Source organism: Mirounga angustirostris, unplaced genomic scaffold (genome assembly GCF_029215605.1).
Source record: "Mirounga angustirostris isolate CCGP_5_RB_7025 unplaced genomic scaffold, mMirAng1.0.hap1 SCAF_1, whole genome shotgun sequence".
Taxonomy (NCBI): domain Eukaryota; kingdom Metazoa; phylum Chordata; class Mammalia; order Carnivora; family Phocidae; genus Mirounga; species Mirounga angustirostris.
The window spans coordinates 212059020-212073501 of NW_026991709.1; the positions used below are offsets into that span (position 1 = coordinate 212059020).

General features: G+C 57.1%; 1 protein-coding gene across 9 annotated transcripts in view; it reads left to right on the top strand.

Moving 5' to 3' along the window:
* PTPRS (protein tyrosine phosphatase receptor type S) overlaps positions 1–14482 on the top strand; it is a 99354-nt gene that overhangs the window by 45645 nt on the left and 39227 nt on the right. For 5 of the 9 annotated variants that reach the window (XM_054505016.2, XM_054505015.2, XM_054505018.2 and 2 more), the window contains exons 5-7: positions 4441–4629; positions 8261–8278; positions 10660–10770. In XM_054505016.2, the coding sequence (XP_054360991.1) occupies positions 4441–4629; positions 8261–8278; positions 10660–10770 (318 nt within the window). The remainder of the gene's footprint in view (positions 1–4440; positions 4630–8260; positions 8279–10659; positions 10771–14482) is intronic. The other 4 variants (XM_045863253.3, XM_045863254.3, XM_045863256.3 and 1 more) reach the window with 1 other exon arrangement.

Consider the following 14482-nt stretch of genomic DNA (forward strand, 5'->3'; position numbering starts at 1 on the left):
CGTTCTCCTTGTAAAACAGCACCCTTCAGACAGCCTCGCCACAGACCGCCCCCCCCCCCCCCCGCCAGCTGCTCCCTCCTGCCTGCTCTGTGGCAAGGGGGTATTAGCCTCTGTAGCTGTGTGACCCTGGGCAAACTAATAAACCCCCCTGAGCCGTGGCCCTCACCTCCCGAGTGGGGAATAATGAGGTGCACCTCGAGGAGTCACGTGATCCAGGTAGGTGGAGCATGTGCGGGAGAGGCCGGGGCCCCGCCCAGGGACCAAGCGGTTGGCGGGCTCCAGCTACCCAGCGTCATCGTTCGCACTCCGAGTTTAGTGGGACGGCTGCCACCAGCCCTTCTGTGGCGTCCAGGGTGGCATTCTTCAGCCTCTCCCAGGGCAGCAGAGCCGGGTGGGCGGCATGTTGGCCCCAGGGGGCACTTGGTCTTGGACCCTGGGTGCAACCTGAACGGGGTCCCTCCTGCACGGGGTCCCTCCCTCCGAGCGCTCTGTCCATTTGGCAAGAGGCCCCATAGTTTCCTCCACGCAGGTCCTGGAGCCTGTCCTGCTGGGGGAGGGAGGGGGGAAGGGGGGCAGGGAGCCCGCTCGGCCGGCCCGCCCCGCCCTGCCTCTTCCCAGCAGATATTCTTGCCCTGACCTTTCCCGGGCACAGACGGAACAGCCTGCCTCCCGCTGCCCCATGCCAGCCTCCATTGTAAGCGCTCAGAGAGTTAAAAGGACATGCTGTGAATCTATTAGCCGCCCAGTCGCTGGAGTCTGGGGAAAGATCCGTCTGTGCTCCCTGCCCCCCCTCTTTCCCCCCCCATCAAGGCCTCCTTGGCTTTGCTCTGTTCTCGTCCGCCTGGAGGACGTGGTGCTTGGGCTGGATGCCCAGCCGGGGCCTTTGACCCAGGAGCAAGCGCCTGTCCTCCCAGCGCCCCACCCCAGTTCGGGGGCCCTGAGGCCCAGGGTTCTCCCGCCCGGCAGGGAAGGGTGAGGCTGTTGGGCCCAGTTCTCCCCATCTCCCTCCCCTGCCCTCTGATTGTGGACCCTGCTCACGCCTCCTGTGCTGTTGTTTTAATTAAACTCCGAGGAATCGGGCACAATGTGGTACGCAATGAACATCTTTGTTTAATTAGGAGCTCTCGGTACCGTCAGGTGGCCGCAGCCTCTGCCAGCCCCCGTGCCGCTGGCTGCCACCCACACGCACTGGCGGGGACCCCCGAGGGCCGCGCACATGTGTGAGCGCGCTTGGGGCGTGGATGCGTTCGCGGGTGAGCAGGTGCGCACCTGCCAGCCTGGAGCGCCAAGAAGGGAGGCCGGGTTTTTCCGCCTTAACCTCCAGTGACATCATGGGTGGCCAGTCAGAAGCACCTCTGCGCTTCAGGCCTCAGGCCCCAAGAAGACCCAACAGGCCTGACCCACCTTGCACAGGGTCCAGCCACCCCTCCTCAGACTCGAGTAGGTCCAGTCTGGGGGGTTGGGGGTGCCTCAGCGGGCCCCTCCCAGCTTCCTCTGGGCTTAACTGGGCCTGGGTATGAATCTCAGCCTGGCTGTGTCCTGGCTGTATGACGTGGAGCAGTTGTGTGTCTGTCCGGGCCTCAGTTTCCCCCTCTGGGAAATAGGTCCCGTCTTTGAGGAGAGCACAGGAACGTGCCTGCAGAGTGCCTGGTGCATAGTGTTCAGGGCTTGGGACCGGGGCCACTGGCCCTCCAAGCATCCCTGGACCGAGACTGCAGTTCTCTCGTTCCACTGGAGGAGTGGGATGGTGCTGCCCCTGCTTGCAGTCTCCCCTGCCCCATGTTGGCCTCCTGTCTCCCTCCCCTCCTCATGGTGTGCCTGGAGCCCCAGTCTCTCTTGCATGGTGGTCTCTCGCCCACCTCTTTCCCAGTCCCCCAGTCCCGGGCCTCAAAGCGCCCACCATGCCCACTGCCCCTTCTGGGCCTTTGTAAGCAAACACCTGTGTATCGTTTCTCTTCACATGGATAGCAACAGCATCTGTTCCAGAAGGCAGCAAGCTTTTTCTGTAAAACACCAGGGAGGAAATATTTTTGACTCTGCAGGCCAGTCTCTGTTGCAACGACTCAGCTCTGCTGTCAGAGCCGGAAAGCTGCTGTAGATGACATGGACACAGAGGGGTGTGGCCGTGTGCCAATAAAGCTTTATTAACAAACAAGCCAAGGGCCAAGTTTGGCCTCGGGGCGGTAGTTTTTGATCCTTCTTCTATACCATCTTTCGCTTTGAACCCTGTCCACTTAGCAGTGTGTCTGGACTTTGTATCGCATCCCCTGGGTGGCCCAGTGTGTGGATGAGTCCCCCTTGACAGCTGGTTAGGTCGTTGCCAGCTTTTAGCTGCTCAGAGCCACTCTGCATTCCTCCTCTAGGGCACGGCACGTGGAAACCGTAGCTGCGGAGCGGAGGGTCAGGGGTCTCTGGCAGGTGGCCCCAGGGCATCCCTCCTCGTAGGGTTTGTACCCCCCCCCCCCGTGTTCCTGCCTGTTTGCCTTCAGTTTCACCAGCCCCCACACATGATCAGTTTTGTTGTCACTTGGCCATCAGGATCGGGGTGGGGACCACATGGGTTTGCCAGGGCTGCTGTAACCAAGTCCCAGCATCTGGGCGGCTTAAACGACATATTCTCTCCCAGTCCTGGGGGTGGGAAGTCTGAGATCGGGGTGTCGGCAGGGCCGGTTCCTCCAGGGGGCCTCTCTCCTGGACGTGCAGACGGCTGTCGTCTTCCCCTGTCCTCACATGCTTGTCCCTCTGCGCGTCTGTGTCCTGGTCTCCCCTCCTTCAAGAACACCAGTCAGATTGGATTAGGACCCACCCCGGTGACCTCATTTTAATGGAATCACCCCTTTAAAGACCTGATCTTCACATTCTGAGATCCTGGGGGTTCGGGCTTCAATATGAACTGGGGGGGGAGTGGGGCTCCTTTTGGCCTGTAATGGGGCAAGTGGCTATTTAAATTCGCACTGAGGAGCCTGGTCCCTGGCCCTGGGGAATCCTTTGTCCGTTGCAGATGACAGGCCGGACTGGAGCTGGGGGTGTTCGGGGTCAGAGCAAAAGGCATCTGGAGTCCAGGTGCTGGAGAGGGAGAGTGGAGGCCGGGGAGCAGGTGGTACCCTTTGGGAGGCCCTTGAGCTGCCTCCCTTCCCTGGCGTGACGCCAGCTCAATTAGGCCACAGAGCCCGGTAAGGTTCTCAGGCAGGCAAGTGAAGGCCACCTGCCAGTTACATGGCCCACCTCATCGCCTCCGCCCACGGCCACGTTCCTGCCGGGCACTGGACGTCAGGGGCTGAGGGCCTCCAGGGAGAGGGGCGTTTTCTCCTCCCGGTGGCTCTCCCACCCCCTTGACCACGGACGGAAGCTAGACCTTGGCCAGTGAATGGGGACACTGAGGCCTGGAGGTATGGTGACTCTTGTGGGTTAACAGCAACTGGAACTGAGCTTTTGAAACATTTATTGAGCACCTACTGTGTGCCAGGCCCTGCGTTGGGCAGTGGGGATGTGGGGGCGACAGAGGAACATCAAGATAGAGTTGGACACTCAGACAGTTGGACACTCAGACTGGAGTCCAGGAGGATGTGTGGCTCAGGTGTGTGAGCCAGCCTGAGGGGACGTGGATACGTAGACAGAGGCCAAGGGGCATGCAGGAGGGAGCTTGAGGTCTCTGAGGAACAAGGAGGTCTGTGTGGCTGGACAGAGAGTGTGAGGGTGGCTCGAAACGGGGCTGCCGAGGCTGGCGGAGCAGCGTGGGCGAGGATCCAGGGTCCCCCCAGAGGGTGGTGAGGACCACAGCGGAAGGGTGTGCAGCCCGGGGGTGGTGGGCTTCAGTTTACATGTGTATGTGTTTATTTTTTAAAACGGGGGGAAGGGCAGAGGGAGAGAGAGAGAGAGAACCTCAAGCAGACTCCCTGCTGAGTGCAGAGCCCCATGAGGGGCTCGATCCGACGACCCTGAGATCGTGACTTGAGCCAAAATCAAGAGGCAGACGCTTCACCGACTGAGCCACCCGGGCGCCTGAGTTTATGTTTTTAAAACTAGCTCTGGATGCTCTAAAGGACCCCCAGCGTCTTTCCTGATGGGCCGTGCTGACACTGGGGCTGGGTCATTCTTCGGGACGGGGGGGAGGGGGCGTCCCAGACATTATGGGGTGTTGAGCAACATCCCTGGTCCCCACCCCAGGTGTGACCATTAGAATCCCCCCCACCCAGATCTCTCCAGTTGTCCCCCAGGTGGCAGAGTGGCCCTGAGTGAGAAGCACCGGTCTGGCCCTATCTACCCCCCCCCCCCCGCCTCCGCACTACCTCCCATGGGAGTGATGCAAGCAGGAAGCAAGCCACAAAAGCTGCCCTGGGCAGGCAGCGTCTGGACCCGCCCCCTCCCCCCGCAACCCTGTAGGGTCATCCATGTGGCAACCAGGCCCCTGCCCTGTTCTTCCCCTGTCTCCACCCTCAGAGGACCAGCTGCCCCCCGGTTTCCCCAACATCGACATGGGCCCCCAGCTGAAGGTGGTGGAGCGGACACGGACAGCTACTATGCTCTGTGCTGCCAGTGGTAACCCCGACCCCGAGATCACCTGGTTCAAGGACTTCTTGCCTGTGGACCCCAGTGCCAGCAACGGGCGCATAAAGCAGCTGCGGTCAGGTGAGCACAGGTGGCCGGGAGGATGCGGGAGCCATGGAGGGCAGCGGGGGGAGGGCGGCATCTCCAGGGCCCAAGCCCTGGGGACTAATGGGAGACCGAAAGGCAGAGGGGATGTGTAGCCATGGGGAGGGCATTGGCGTGGGGAGAGTATCTTCAGAGCTGAGCCAGCAGGGATATAATGGGGCATGGACAGGCAGGGGCAGTGGGGAGCTATGGCAGATGGTAGGAGGGGAGTGTGTCCATATACTGGGGTTATAATGGACCCCGGTATGCACAGTGATGGGGAGCTAGAGAGATCACAGGGGCAGTGTCTCCAGTCCCCAAGCAGCGCCGTCCTAATGAGGCATAGATGTTGCAAGTGATGGAGAGCCACAGAGGTGGGGCATCTCAACAGGGCCCCAGCAGTGGGGACACAATGCAGTTCAGACAGGCAGAGGTGGGGGGGGCCGTGGAGAGTGGCGAGGATGGCCATTTTCAGTGCCTAACCACTGGGTGTGTGGTGGGGCACAGACAGTCAAGGTAATGGGGAGGCATGGAAGGTGGCGGAGGGAGAGCATCTTCTCTGCTGAAGCCGTAGACCTGTCCAGTGAGGATATAATGGGGTCCAGACAGGCCAGAGTAGAGGGGAGATGTCTAAGGCAAAGGCAAGAGAGTATTTCCAGTGCTGATGCAGTGAGCGTTTACAGAGGAGGTAGGAGGCCCTAGACAGGTAAGGTAATGGGGAGCCATAGAGAGCTGCAGGGAGAGAGTGTCTCCAAGACCGAAGCACTAGGGACGTGACGGGGCACAGATAGGCAGTCCAGCTTGTTTGTCCAGGCTCTGGCCGGGCCAGAGCACAAGGCCTTGGCCACCTTGGGATGGGTGGTTCCACGGTTGTGTCTCGGCCTAACACCCATGTGCCCCATCTGTGAGTCTGTCTGTCTGGGGGGGGGGCTGTTGTGTTCTGTCACTTGTCCCACTGCTTCATGGCAAGTCCACATGTGCTTGTCTGGGCTCCCTGTGCCGGCTTGACCTGCTTCCCGCGTGAGGTCCAACGCAGGCCGTGCTGCCTGCACGTGGGTTCGCCTTCTCCCTCCCAGAGCAGAGCTTGTCCACGTGCATCTTGGCTGCACGCGCACCCACGTTACTGTCCCTCCCGGGCGCGTGCACACGTCTGAGGCCACGTCTGCAGTCCCCATGTGTGCAAACGTGGTAGGGATGTGCCCGCGTGTACTCCCGCGTGTTCTCGTCCACTGTTACACATGTTGGGACACACCACTTTGCTTTCTCTCCCCACTTCCTCTGAGGACCCTCCCCCCGCCCGCCCGCGAGCCAGCCCTGCCTGAAGGCTTCCCAGTTGTTCTTAATGCCCCCACTCACTGCCCGGTCCCATCCTCTGAGAGGTCTGTCTGCCCGTCCTTTGCTTTCCACTTCTCCCCAGCTCAGACCCAAGCTCTGAGAAGGGAAAGACGTTAAGCCCAGAGTTTCTTCCCTGGAGAGACCTGGACCTTGCCCCGGGGCGGGACGGGGGGTAGCCAGCCTTCCTCCTCCTATCCTGTTTGAGGATACTTGCAGCTTGGGGGGTTCAGCTGGGGGATGATGGCAGCCTGAGGATCCAGTTCCTTCCCTGCTGGCTTCTGCCCTCACGGGCCCCGATAGACAGGGCTGATGAAGAGCAGGGAGCCCAGGGCCCAGCCGCCTGGGCCCATGTCCACTGTGTCCTAGAGAAGGTCTTTTCCTCTGGGTCTCAGGACCATATAATGCACCTCCTCCCTGGCAGTGGTGTGAGGGGCTCGTGACGGAATGCCTGGCACAGACTAGGTGCTCAGCAAACGTGAGCTGCTTTATTGATCATAATCTGATTATTCTTCTGACCTCCCCTCCCTGCCCCGCCCCAGTGAGGATACAGGCTTTTGCATAACACCCATTAATGATCCTGTTCTCTTTTCTTGTCCCTCTGTTGTAAACGTTCAGAAACCTTTGGTAAGTCTCATTTGTTCACCACGTCAACAACTAACGTCCCCTCTTCGTTCCCCTCCCCGCCCGCCCCCTCCCCGCAGACTAACAGCCACTGTGACAGTAACGATGACCCACTCCACGTGGCATGTTTACTAACGACCCCCCTCCCCCACCAGCCACCCAGCCCTCCCCTGTCAGGCACCAGGGGGCTGCAGAGAGAGGAGCCCAAAAGGAAAAGAGGAAAAAACACAAGGCCACAAGGGGGCCAGTCAGACCCCAGAATGGGGGCTAAGGGGAAATTAGGGGAATCCTAGAGCTAGTGGAGTTTTGCACCTAACAGTCCCCCAGCCTTGACATTGCTGGAAAATGAGGAACTTGCAGAAGTTTGGGAGCTGGGTCTGAGAGGGAGAGAGGACTTTTCCAGCTGGGCTGGCACTGGGCACTGCCCTCTTTTACCAACATCCAGCCTAAATGCCCTGAAACCAACTGCAGGGCTAATTCTTACTAGAATGAGAATGACTGATGTTGGCCCATGAAAGTTCCTTCTCCTCTTGCTCGGGTTAAGCAGTAGAACCACCTTTAATACCCAAGAGACATATCCTCTCCCCTCAATATAGTGGCCTTGGGCTGTTTGGCCATCTTGGGAGGTCCCATTCTTTGGCCTCTGGATTCCCACCGACCTAGGTTCTGGTCGTCATTGCCACCTTAAGTGAATTCCCATTTCCTCCCGAGTAAAGAGGAGAAGGGGGCCTCGTCGGTTTGAGGATTTTGTAAGAGGTAATACAGAGGTCTGGGAGGCTGGAGAGCTGGGTTCAGAGCCCACCCCTGCCTCTGACTCATGGTGTGACAATTTGCCGGCCCCTCTGGGCATCCGTTTGCCCATCGGTTTGCCTTCACTGTGCGGAAGGAGCTGTGTTCTCTCACGCTGCCCTGGCCTTGGGGTTTCCGGGCTCCGCTTGTTCTTGGTGGGGTTATCAGCTGTCCGTCAGCAGAGAGAGAGGGGGCCGGATCTCTCCCAGGAAGATGAGCTGGGGGTATAAATCTCCAAGCCAGGACCGCCTTCTTTGTGTGTCCTGAGTTGTCCCCTGCCCCCAGCGCCCAGGTCAACGTGCAGATCGCCCTTTCCTCTTTTCCTTTTGGAGGTTAAGGAGGCGGGAGGGTCCTCCCTCCGCCCTCACTCCCCCTTGCTGCTCTCCCCTGTCCCCCTTACTTGGCCTGTCTGTAACGCCTTCCCTTTGCTTTATTAATGCCCAGCCCTGGGGCACTAACCCCTCTCCCCTGTCTCTAACAAGACTCCCAAGACCCTCCTCGCTCCCTGTCCCTTCCAAGAAGGAAAGAAGAAAGGGAGGTCCGTGACCTCCCTCCCTCAGCCCAAAAGGAAGGCAGCCAACAGGGCCAGGCCAGGCCACAGACCTCCCTGGGCCATAGGGACACCCCTAAGAACAGTCTAGAGGGGCTTCTGGACTCAGTCCCTCCTTCCCCAGGAGACTGCCGCCTCCTGTGGGAAGCCTTCCTGACTGACAAGCCCTCAGACCCTGTAGGGTCCCTAGGCTCAGGGCTGGCTCAGTCCCCCACCCCCTGGGGGCAGAGTGGACAGGCCTGGCTTCTGGCCCAGCCTGGCCTCCCTGGGGCCCCCCCGGCCCCCCAGGACTGCCTTCTGAAATTCACCTGACTCTCTCTGCTTCCCTTACAGAAAGCACTCCGATCCGAGGTAAGAGGCTCTTTCCTCACCCACCCGCCCACTCACGCTCTCTCTTGCTGCCCACCCAGCCCCCCAGACTCCATGGGGGGCTGCACCCAGGCCCCTTCCACATATTTCCCCCTTGCCACCCTGCCCAGTGTCTGTCCAGTCTCTGTGTCTATGTCGCTGTGTGTGGCTGGGGGGCCGAGCGTGGCCATGGCTGCCCCTCAGGCCATCTGGCCTCAGGGAAGGGGCTGTCTCCTCAGGAAAGAGCAGTGCCTCCCATGTCCCCCTAGCGCTCTGGGAAGCAGATTCTGATCACTGCTTTGCACACAGGCCTTGTGTTTCTCCAGCCTCATTCTTCCCGTCCTTTTGATCTGAGGGTCCTGCCCGAGGGAGCAGAGAGACAGACAGTCTCAAAGGCCAACTCCCCTAGTGCTGACTGGAATAGACTAGAATAGGCCTGGGTGGGAACCCTAGGGAAAAGTCGATGTCCTGGTCCTGGCTTTGCCACAGGATGCTGTGTGACCTAGAGCAGGCTCCCTGCCCTCTCTGGGCCTCCACAGTAATGCCTGCCTGCCTGCTATTCAGAGCCTTGAGGTTGGGGGAAAGTAGGAAGTGTGGGATATGGGGAAAGAACCTGCTTCTGTAGCCCACAAAGAAGCTAATCTGGGGTCCTAATTTGTGGGTCCATGTCATTTCCATGGGACAGCCATGAACAGCTGGGTAGAGGGGACTTCTTGGGAGCTTGGACTGGATTTTTGGACTCCTGGTGCCAGGAATTCTAATACCTGTGATTCAAACACACTTGGAGATATTCACTCATCTTTCATTCACTCATGGTCAACAAGCATGTGGCTCTAGGCCTGTGATTCAGACATACTTAGAGATGTTCACTCAGTTTTATTTAGTTATGAAAACGAAAACTTTGATCCAGGCCTTTGATTTCAAACATACTTGTGGAAACATTTGCCTCGTTTTTATTTACTCATGGGTGTTCAAGTATTTTTTGAGGTCTGTGATTTTAAATATACTTAAAGATGTTCACTCAGCTCCATTTACTTGTGAAAATGAGGATTTGTTCCAGACTTGTGGTTTCAGATATCCTTGGGGAAATGTTAGCGTCATTCTCATTTACTCATGGGCACTGCAGTGTTTCATCAAGGCCCGTGCTTTCATATATTCTTGAGAAGGTTCATTCATTTTCATATGTTCGTGGGAAGTAACATATTTGATCTGGGCTTGTGATTTCAAACATAGGGGAAATCAGCTCTATTTTCATATACTCATAGGCATTAAGACCTTTGATTTGGGCCTATGATTTTAAGGATACCTGAGGAAATTGGCCTCTTCTTTAAACTTTTATTCACTCATGACCAACAGATTCTTTGATCCTGGCTTGTTATTTTCAAACACACTTGTGGCACTTCAACCTCCATTTTATTTGTGGGTATTAGAGGTTTTCATTCAGATCTCTGATTTCAAACACTTGAAAAGTTTCCCCATTAACCCAAGAGTGCCGTGGACCTGGGTCCAGGACCGTAATTACAAACACACTTGAGGAAGTTTATTAATGATTACTCATCAGCACCAGGATCCTGAATCCAGGCCTGTGGTTTTAAAACAGGTGGGTGAATTCAGACTTGCGTAGATGACATTAGGGGCATCCATGGGGAAATTCAAGCTCCTCTTCAGTTAATCTCAGGTACAGGGGGCTTTTAATCCAAGTTTTCTATTTCAAACATACTTGGTGTATATATCAGTCTCGACATCCTTTACCTTAGCTAATGCGAGAGGTATCCCAGTCCTAAAATTTCAGTTAGTCTTAAAGAAAGACAACCTTGTCTCTGTTTATGGGCACTGCAGGCTTTGAGACCTGTCATTTCAAACACACTCGAGGAACCCAGACCCGTGTTCATTTACACATGGGCACTGGTTGAAACCAGCAGGGCAGCCACGAGCTTCCTGAACTTGCACATTCCTTGTGGTCGCCCCTGAGGCCCCAGGGTCTCACAGATGAACTGCTGTGGGTTATGAATGCCCTTTGCCTGGAGAGCATCACTCGGTGCTTTTGCAAACACCCCTCTATGGCACACGCCTCTCCGGCTCCGTAGTTAAAGCCGGCGGGCATTTCTGAAGCACCAGCCAGACATCCCTTGGGTTTCCCAGTGAGAATGGAGGCCTTTTGCAGGGGAAATGCAGTGTGTTTAGGCTTGGATTGGGGGGAGGGGAGACGAGCCAGGGAGCCCCCCCCAGCCCAGCCAGGGTTTCTAGACTAACTCATCTCTTTCGTCTGCCTCTCTCTGGCCCAGACAGAACAAGAGACAGGCGGAACGGGGCTCTGGGACAGCCCACGCAGCCCAGGCCCAGGCCCTCCCTGACTGGCCAGGCTTTCTCCCCTCTCCCCGCAGGGGCCCTGCAGATCGAGAGCAGTGAGGAGACGGACCAAGGCAAATATGAGTGCGTGGCTACCAACAGCGCCGGCGTGCGCTATTCCTCACCCGCTAACCTCTACGTGCGAGGTAGGGAACGCCGTATCCAGGTCGAAGGCAGGGACCCGTCCTATCCTGTTCCCCCTTCCTCCTTGGGCTCACAGCCTCCGGGCTCCCCTGTTCCCTGCAGACCCGAGCAGGAGGGCCCCCCCCCACCCCCTGGTCACAGCAGGACCTCGGGTGAGGCGGCATCCCTCTCTGGACCTCAGTTTCTTTACCTCTAAAATGGGGGGTGCTTACACCCTCCACCCTCGTGCCTGTGACAGACACCCCATGGGCTGCAGGACTTGGTGGGGAGGCAGGAGGGAACGGGGCAGGGCCAAGGGGGTCAGTCTTGGGCCCACAGGGCTGGGGGAGCCTGCAGGCCTCTGCCCCGCCCCGCCCGCCCGCCCGCCCGCCCATCCGAGTCGGCTTCTGTGGTGTGTCGTGCCGTGCCCCCCCCTTGCTGTGTGCTTGCTTTGCTTCTCCAGACTCCGTGGCCTCTCGTAGCTCCCCGCTTCACCCACCCCCAGCACCCTCAATCTGAGAGCTGGGGAGGGGTCTTTGAGGCCGACCCCCGCCGGCCCCTGCACCTTCGGCTGTCCCAGAGCCTGGTGCTCTTTGTCTCCTAGTCGCCCTCAGGAAAGGACGCGTGTCGGCCCAAGCGAGGCCGGGGCCACAGCAGGCACGCAGGCCTGGGGCTTGGCACCCCGTCAGGCCGCGGCAGGCACGGCACGCCAGCGAGGCTTGTCGCTCTCATCATGCCCGGAAGCCCGGGTCCTTGCCCCAGTGCCCCCCCACCCCCACCCCCGAAGGCGGCCCTGGGGAGCGTCTACACCGACTTCCTTCTCGGTCCCTTGATGTCCCCTCAGAGGCGCCGGGGGCTCCCTTGTCCCCAGAGGCCAGGGTCAACCCCTCTTATCCCTGTGTTGGTTCTCTTCAGTTCTTCAGAAATTTTAATCTGCCTCCCCCTCCTCCATTTGCTCTCCTCCCTCTCCTGCCTCCCCGTGGCTGTGTCTGATCAAATTCGGGGTAGAAACAGCCTCTGCTGCCAGGAAACAGGGCCCCCTTCAAGCCCCAGGGCTGCCCTGATTGGCTCTGTATACTTGACTGCACCCACACTTCTCCGGGCCTCAGTTTCCCCCACGCGAGACACCAAGCCCCCACTGTTCTCCAGCTGGGCGGCGGGGCAGTTCCTTACTCCCCCACAGACCCTCCCCGCTTGGTCCCCACCAAGCACAGCCCCACCGGCCCCGAAGCAGCTCCTTGGTTCTGCACCTTGGGTTTGACATCCTGTCTGTGAGGAGGAGGCCGCGTGGAGGGAGGGAATGGGGACGTGGGTGCGAGGGTGGGCAGGGGGCACGCACCGATCCGCTGCCATGGCACCTCTGGTGAGTTATGGTGCGTCCATGACTCCGGCTGACTGGTCTTCGTCTAATCTGCTTATTTCTCTGCAAACATCTGGGATGGGGGTTTGTAAGTCTGGCAGGGTTCAAGGAGAGAGCGTGGACAGCAGGCATGGGGTGGGGGGGAGGCCTCTAGCAAGGGTGCCCTGAGGGAAGGGGACCCCCATGTCCTCAGCCCCCTGGAGGTGGGGTCCCCAGCATGAGCCTCTGATCTTTTGGGGGTCCAGCCTCCCAATCTTTGCCTGGGTCTCAGATGCTCCAGAAATGAATTAAAAAAAAAAAAAAAAAAAGAATCATGGAAGACAAATGTAATATGTCAAGAAAAGAAAAAAGGTCATTGCTGTTCTTTTTTATTTTTTAATTTTAATTTTTTTTTTGGTTTAAAGAAAAAACAACAAACTATTGCAGCTTTTAGCCTTGGGAAGTCCTCTTTTTACTCTCTGTATCTCCCCTATTTTTTCTCTTCTCCCCATGTCATTGTGTTCTGCATCAAACCCCCTTTACATCCCTCAGAGCTTCGAGAAGGTTGGTGTGTTTTTTTCTTTTTTACTTTCTTTACCCACATTTTTACATTCTGAAAGTGACACGCACACACACGACACGCACACAGACACGCACACGCGCACACTCAGACACTCACACGGAAAATAAGAGCGAAAGATCTAATAAGTAAATAAATGACGGAATACGAATAGTAAGCACAAAGCGAACAAAACAAAACAAAAAAAACCGCCAAGCGAGAGCAAAAACCCAGAAAGACACGAAAATTTCAGCCGCGCCCAGCCCGGCCTAGGGCCGGCCGCACACATGCGATGCTTGCATTGTGGTCGCCTCTATGCATCCGTTGGTAATGTTGTTGCTAAGTTTTTTGCACTCCTCGTCGTCATGGTAACTTGGGCCTGATGCATGCCGGGAGAATGTAAAAATTTCTCTGCATGCCACTCTTGTTGGTTTGGTTTGGTGAATTCCCAGCGCCTTCTGTTGGAGTGTTTCTCGTCTCCTGTTCTGTTTTTCTCCTTTGGTTTCCTTCGTATTTCTTTCTTTCTTTTATTTAATTATTATTACTAATTATTTTGGTTTTGTTTTGTTTTGGGGGGAAAAAACCGATCAGTTCGTTTTTTTTTCCCCCCTCTCATCCCCGTTCACCCTGGTCCCCTTCTACCCCAAAGCGTTTCGTCTTTGGTTCTGTCTCGTGTTTCCGTGCTATTTGCTTTCGGTTTCTTGGGCTGAGCTGTTCTGTGGTTGTTCTCCAAACGCATTGTGATTTAAAAGCCAGTGTTCCTGTCCCAGCTACCATCCAGGAGGGCAGTAGGGGTCCCACAGCTGGGATGCTGGGGCAGAAAGTGACCGCCCAGGCTCAAGGGCACTAGGGAGGTGACATAGACAGATGGTGGGGGGTGTGGGGGAGAGCAGCCCCATTTGCCTGGCCTCGCCATCCAGCCCCCTTTTCCCCAGAGGTGGTGCCTTAGCCCCACAGTGCAGCCATGTTGGAAGGGGGCTTAAGCAGGCATGTCCCTGTCTTTCTGCCTCAGCATGAGACCACCTCCCACTCTCCCAAACGACCCAGAAAACAGGCATTTGAAGCGCAGCTAAATGGGCAACAACCAGCATTTCAAGTTCTTGTTCACTAGAGCGGCAGTCCAAATGTGGGAAGTGGCTACCTTACCTTGGATCATCCTCCCGAAATGATGCATGCTTGGCACATAGGCAGTGCTCAAGATGGCAGCTGGTGTGATGACTTTGGCATCCTGGCTGGGCACAAATACAAAACTGTCTGTCAGAAAACGTAGCATGACCGACTTTGGAAGAAATACGCAGGCAGTTAGCCCGCCCTACAGTGCTATGCCTCCGCCTCCCAGGTGACGTTGGCTGCTCCTTCCACCCCCTCACCGGCTCTGGGCCCAGTCACAGGCATCTTGTCCAGCAACACAGCATGGTCACTTTCTGAGTACCTAAGCATCAGAACTGTGGAATTCTGGAGAAAACCCAGGGGAACTTTGGGCATAGCCTCTCCCCCCTCTCTCTCTGCCTCCCCAGCTCTCCCACTGCCTGTCTCTCTCTCTCTCTGTCTCTCCCTCTCTCTGTCTCTGTCTCTCTCTGTCTCTGCCCCCCCTCCCGCCCCCACCAAAGTATCTCTCTCACTCCTGCAAACCTTCGGAGATTTGGAGATGCACACTCCCATCTTCTTCCTCCCTCCCTGAAGAAAGTCAAGCCCTTGAGAATACTACTCCAACCCCAAATAAAAAAATCCATTTAGATTTCTAGCCCCTGGACCCTCGGCTGACTACCCAATGTAGGTGGGAGTTGAGAGAAGAGGCCAGCTCGTTGGGGCCACCATTTTTACCCTCTTGTCCCTC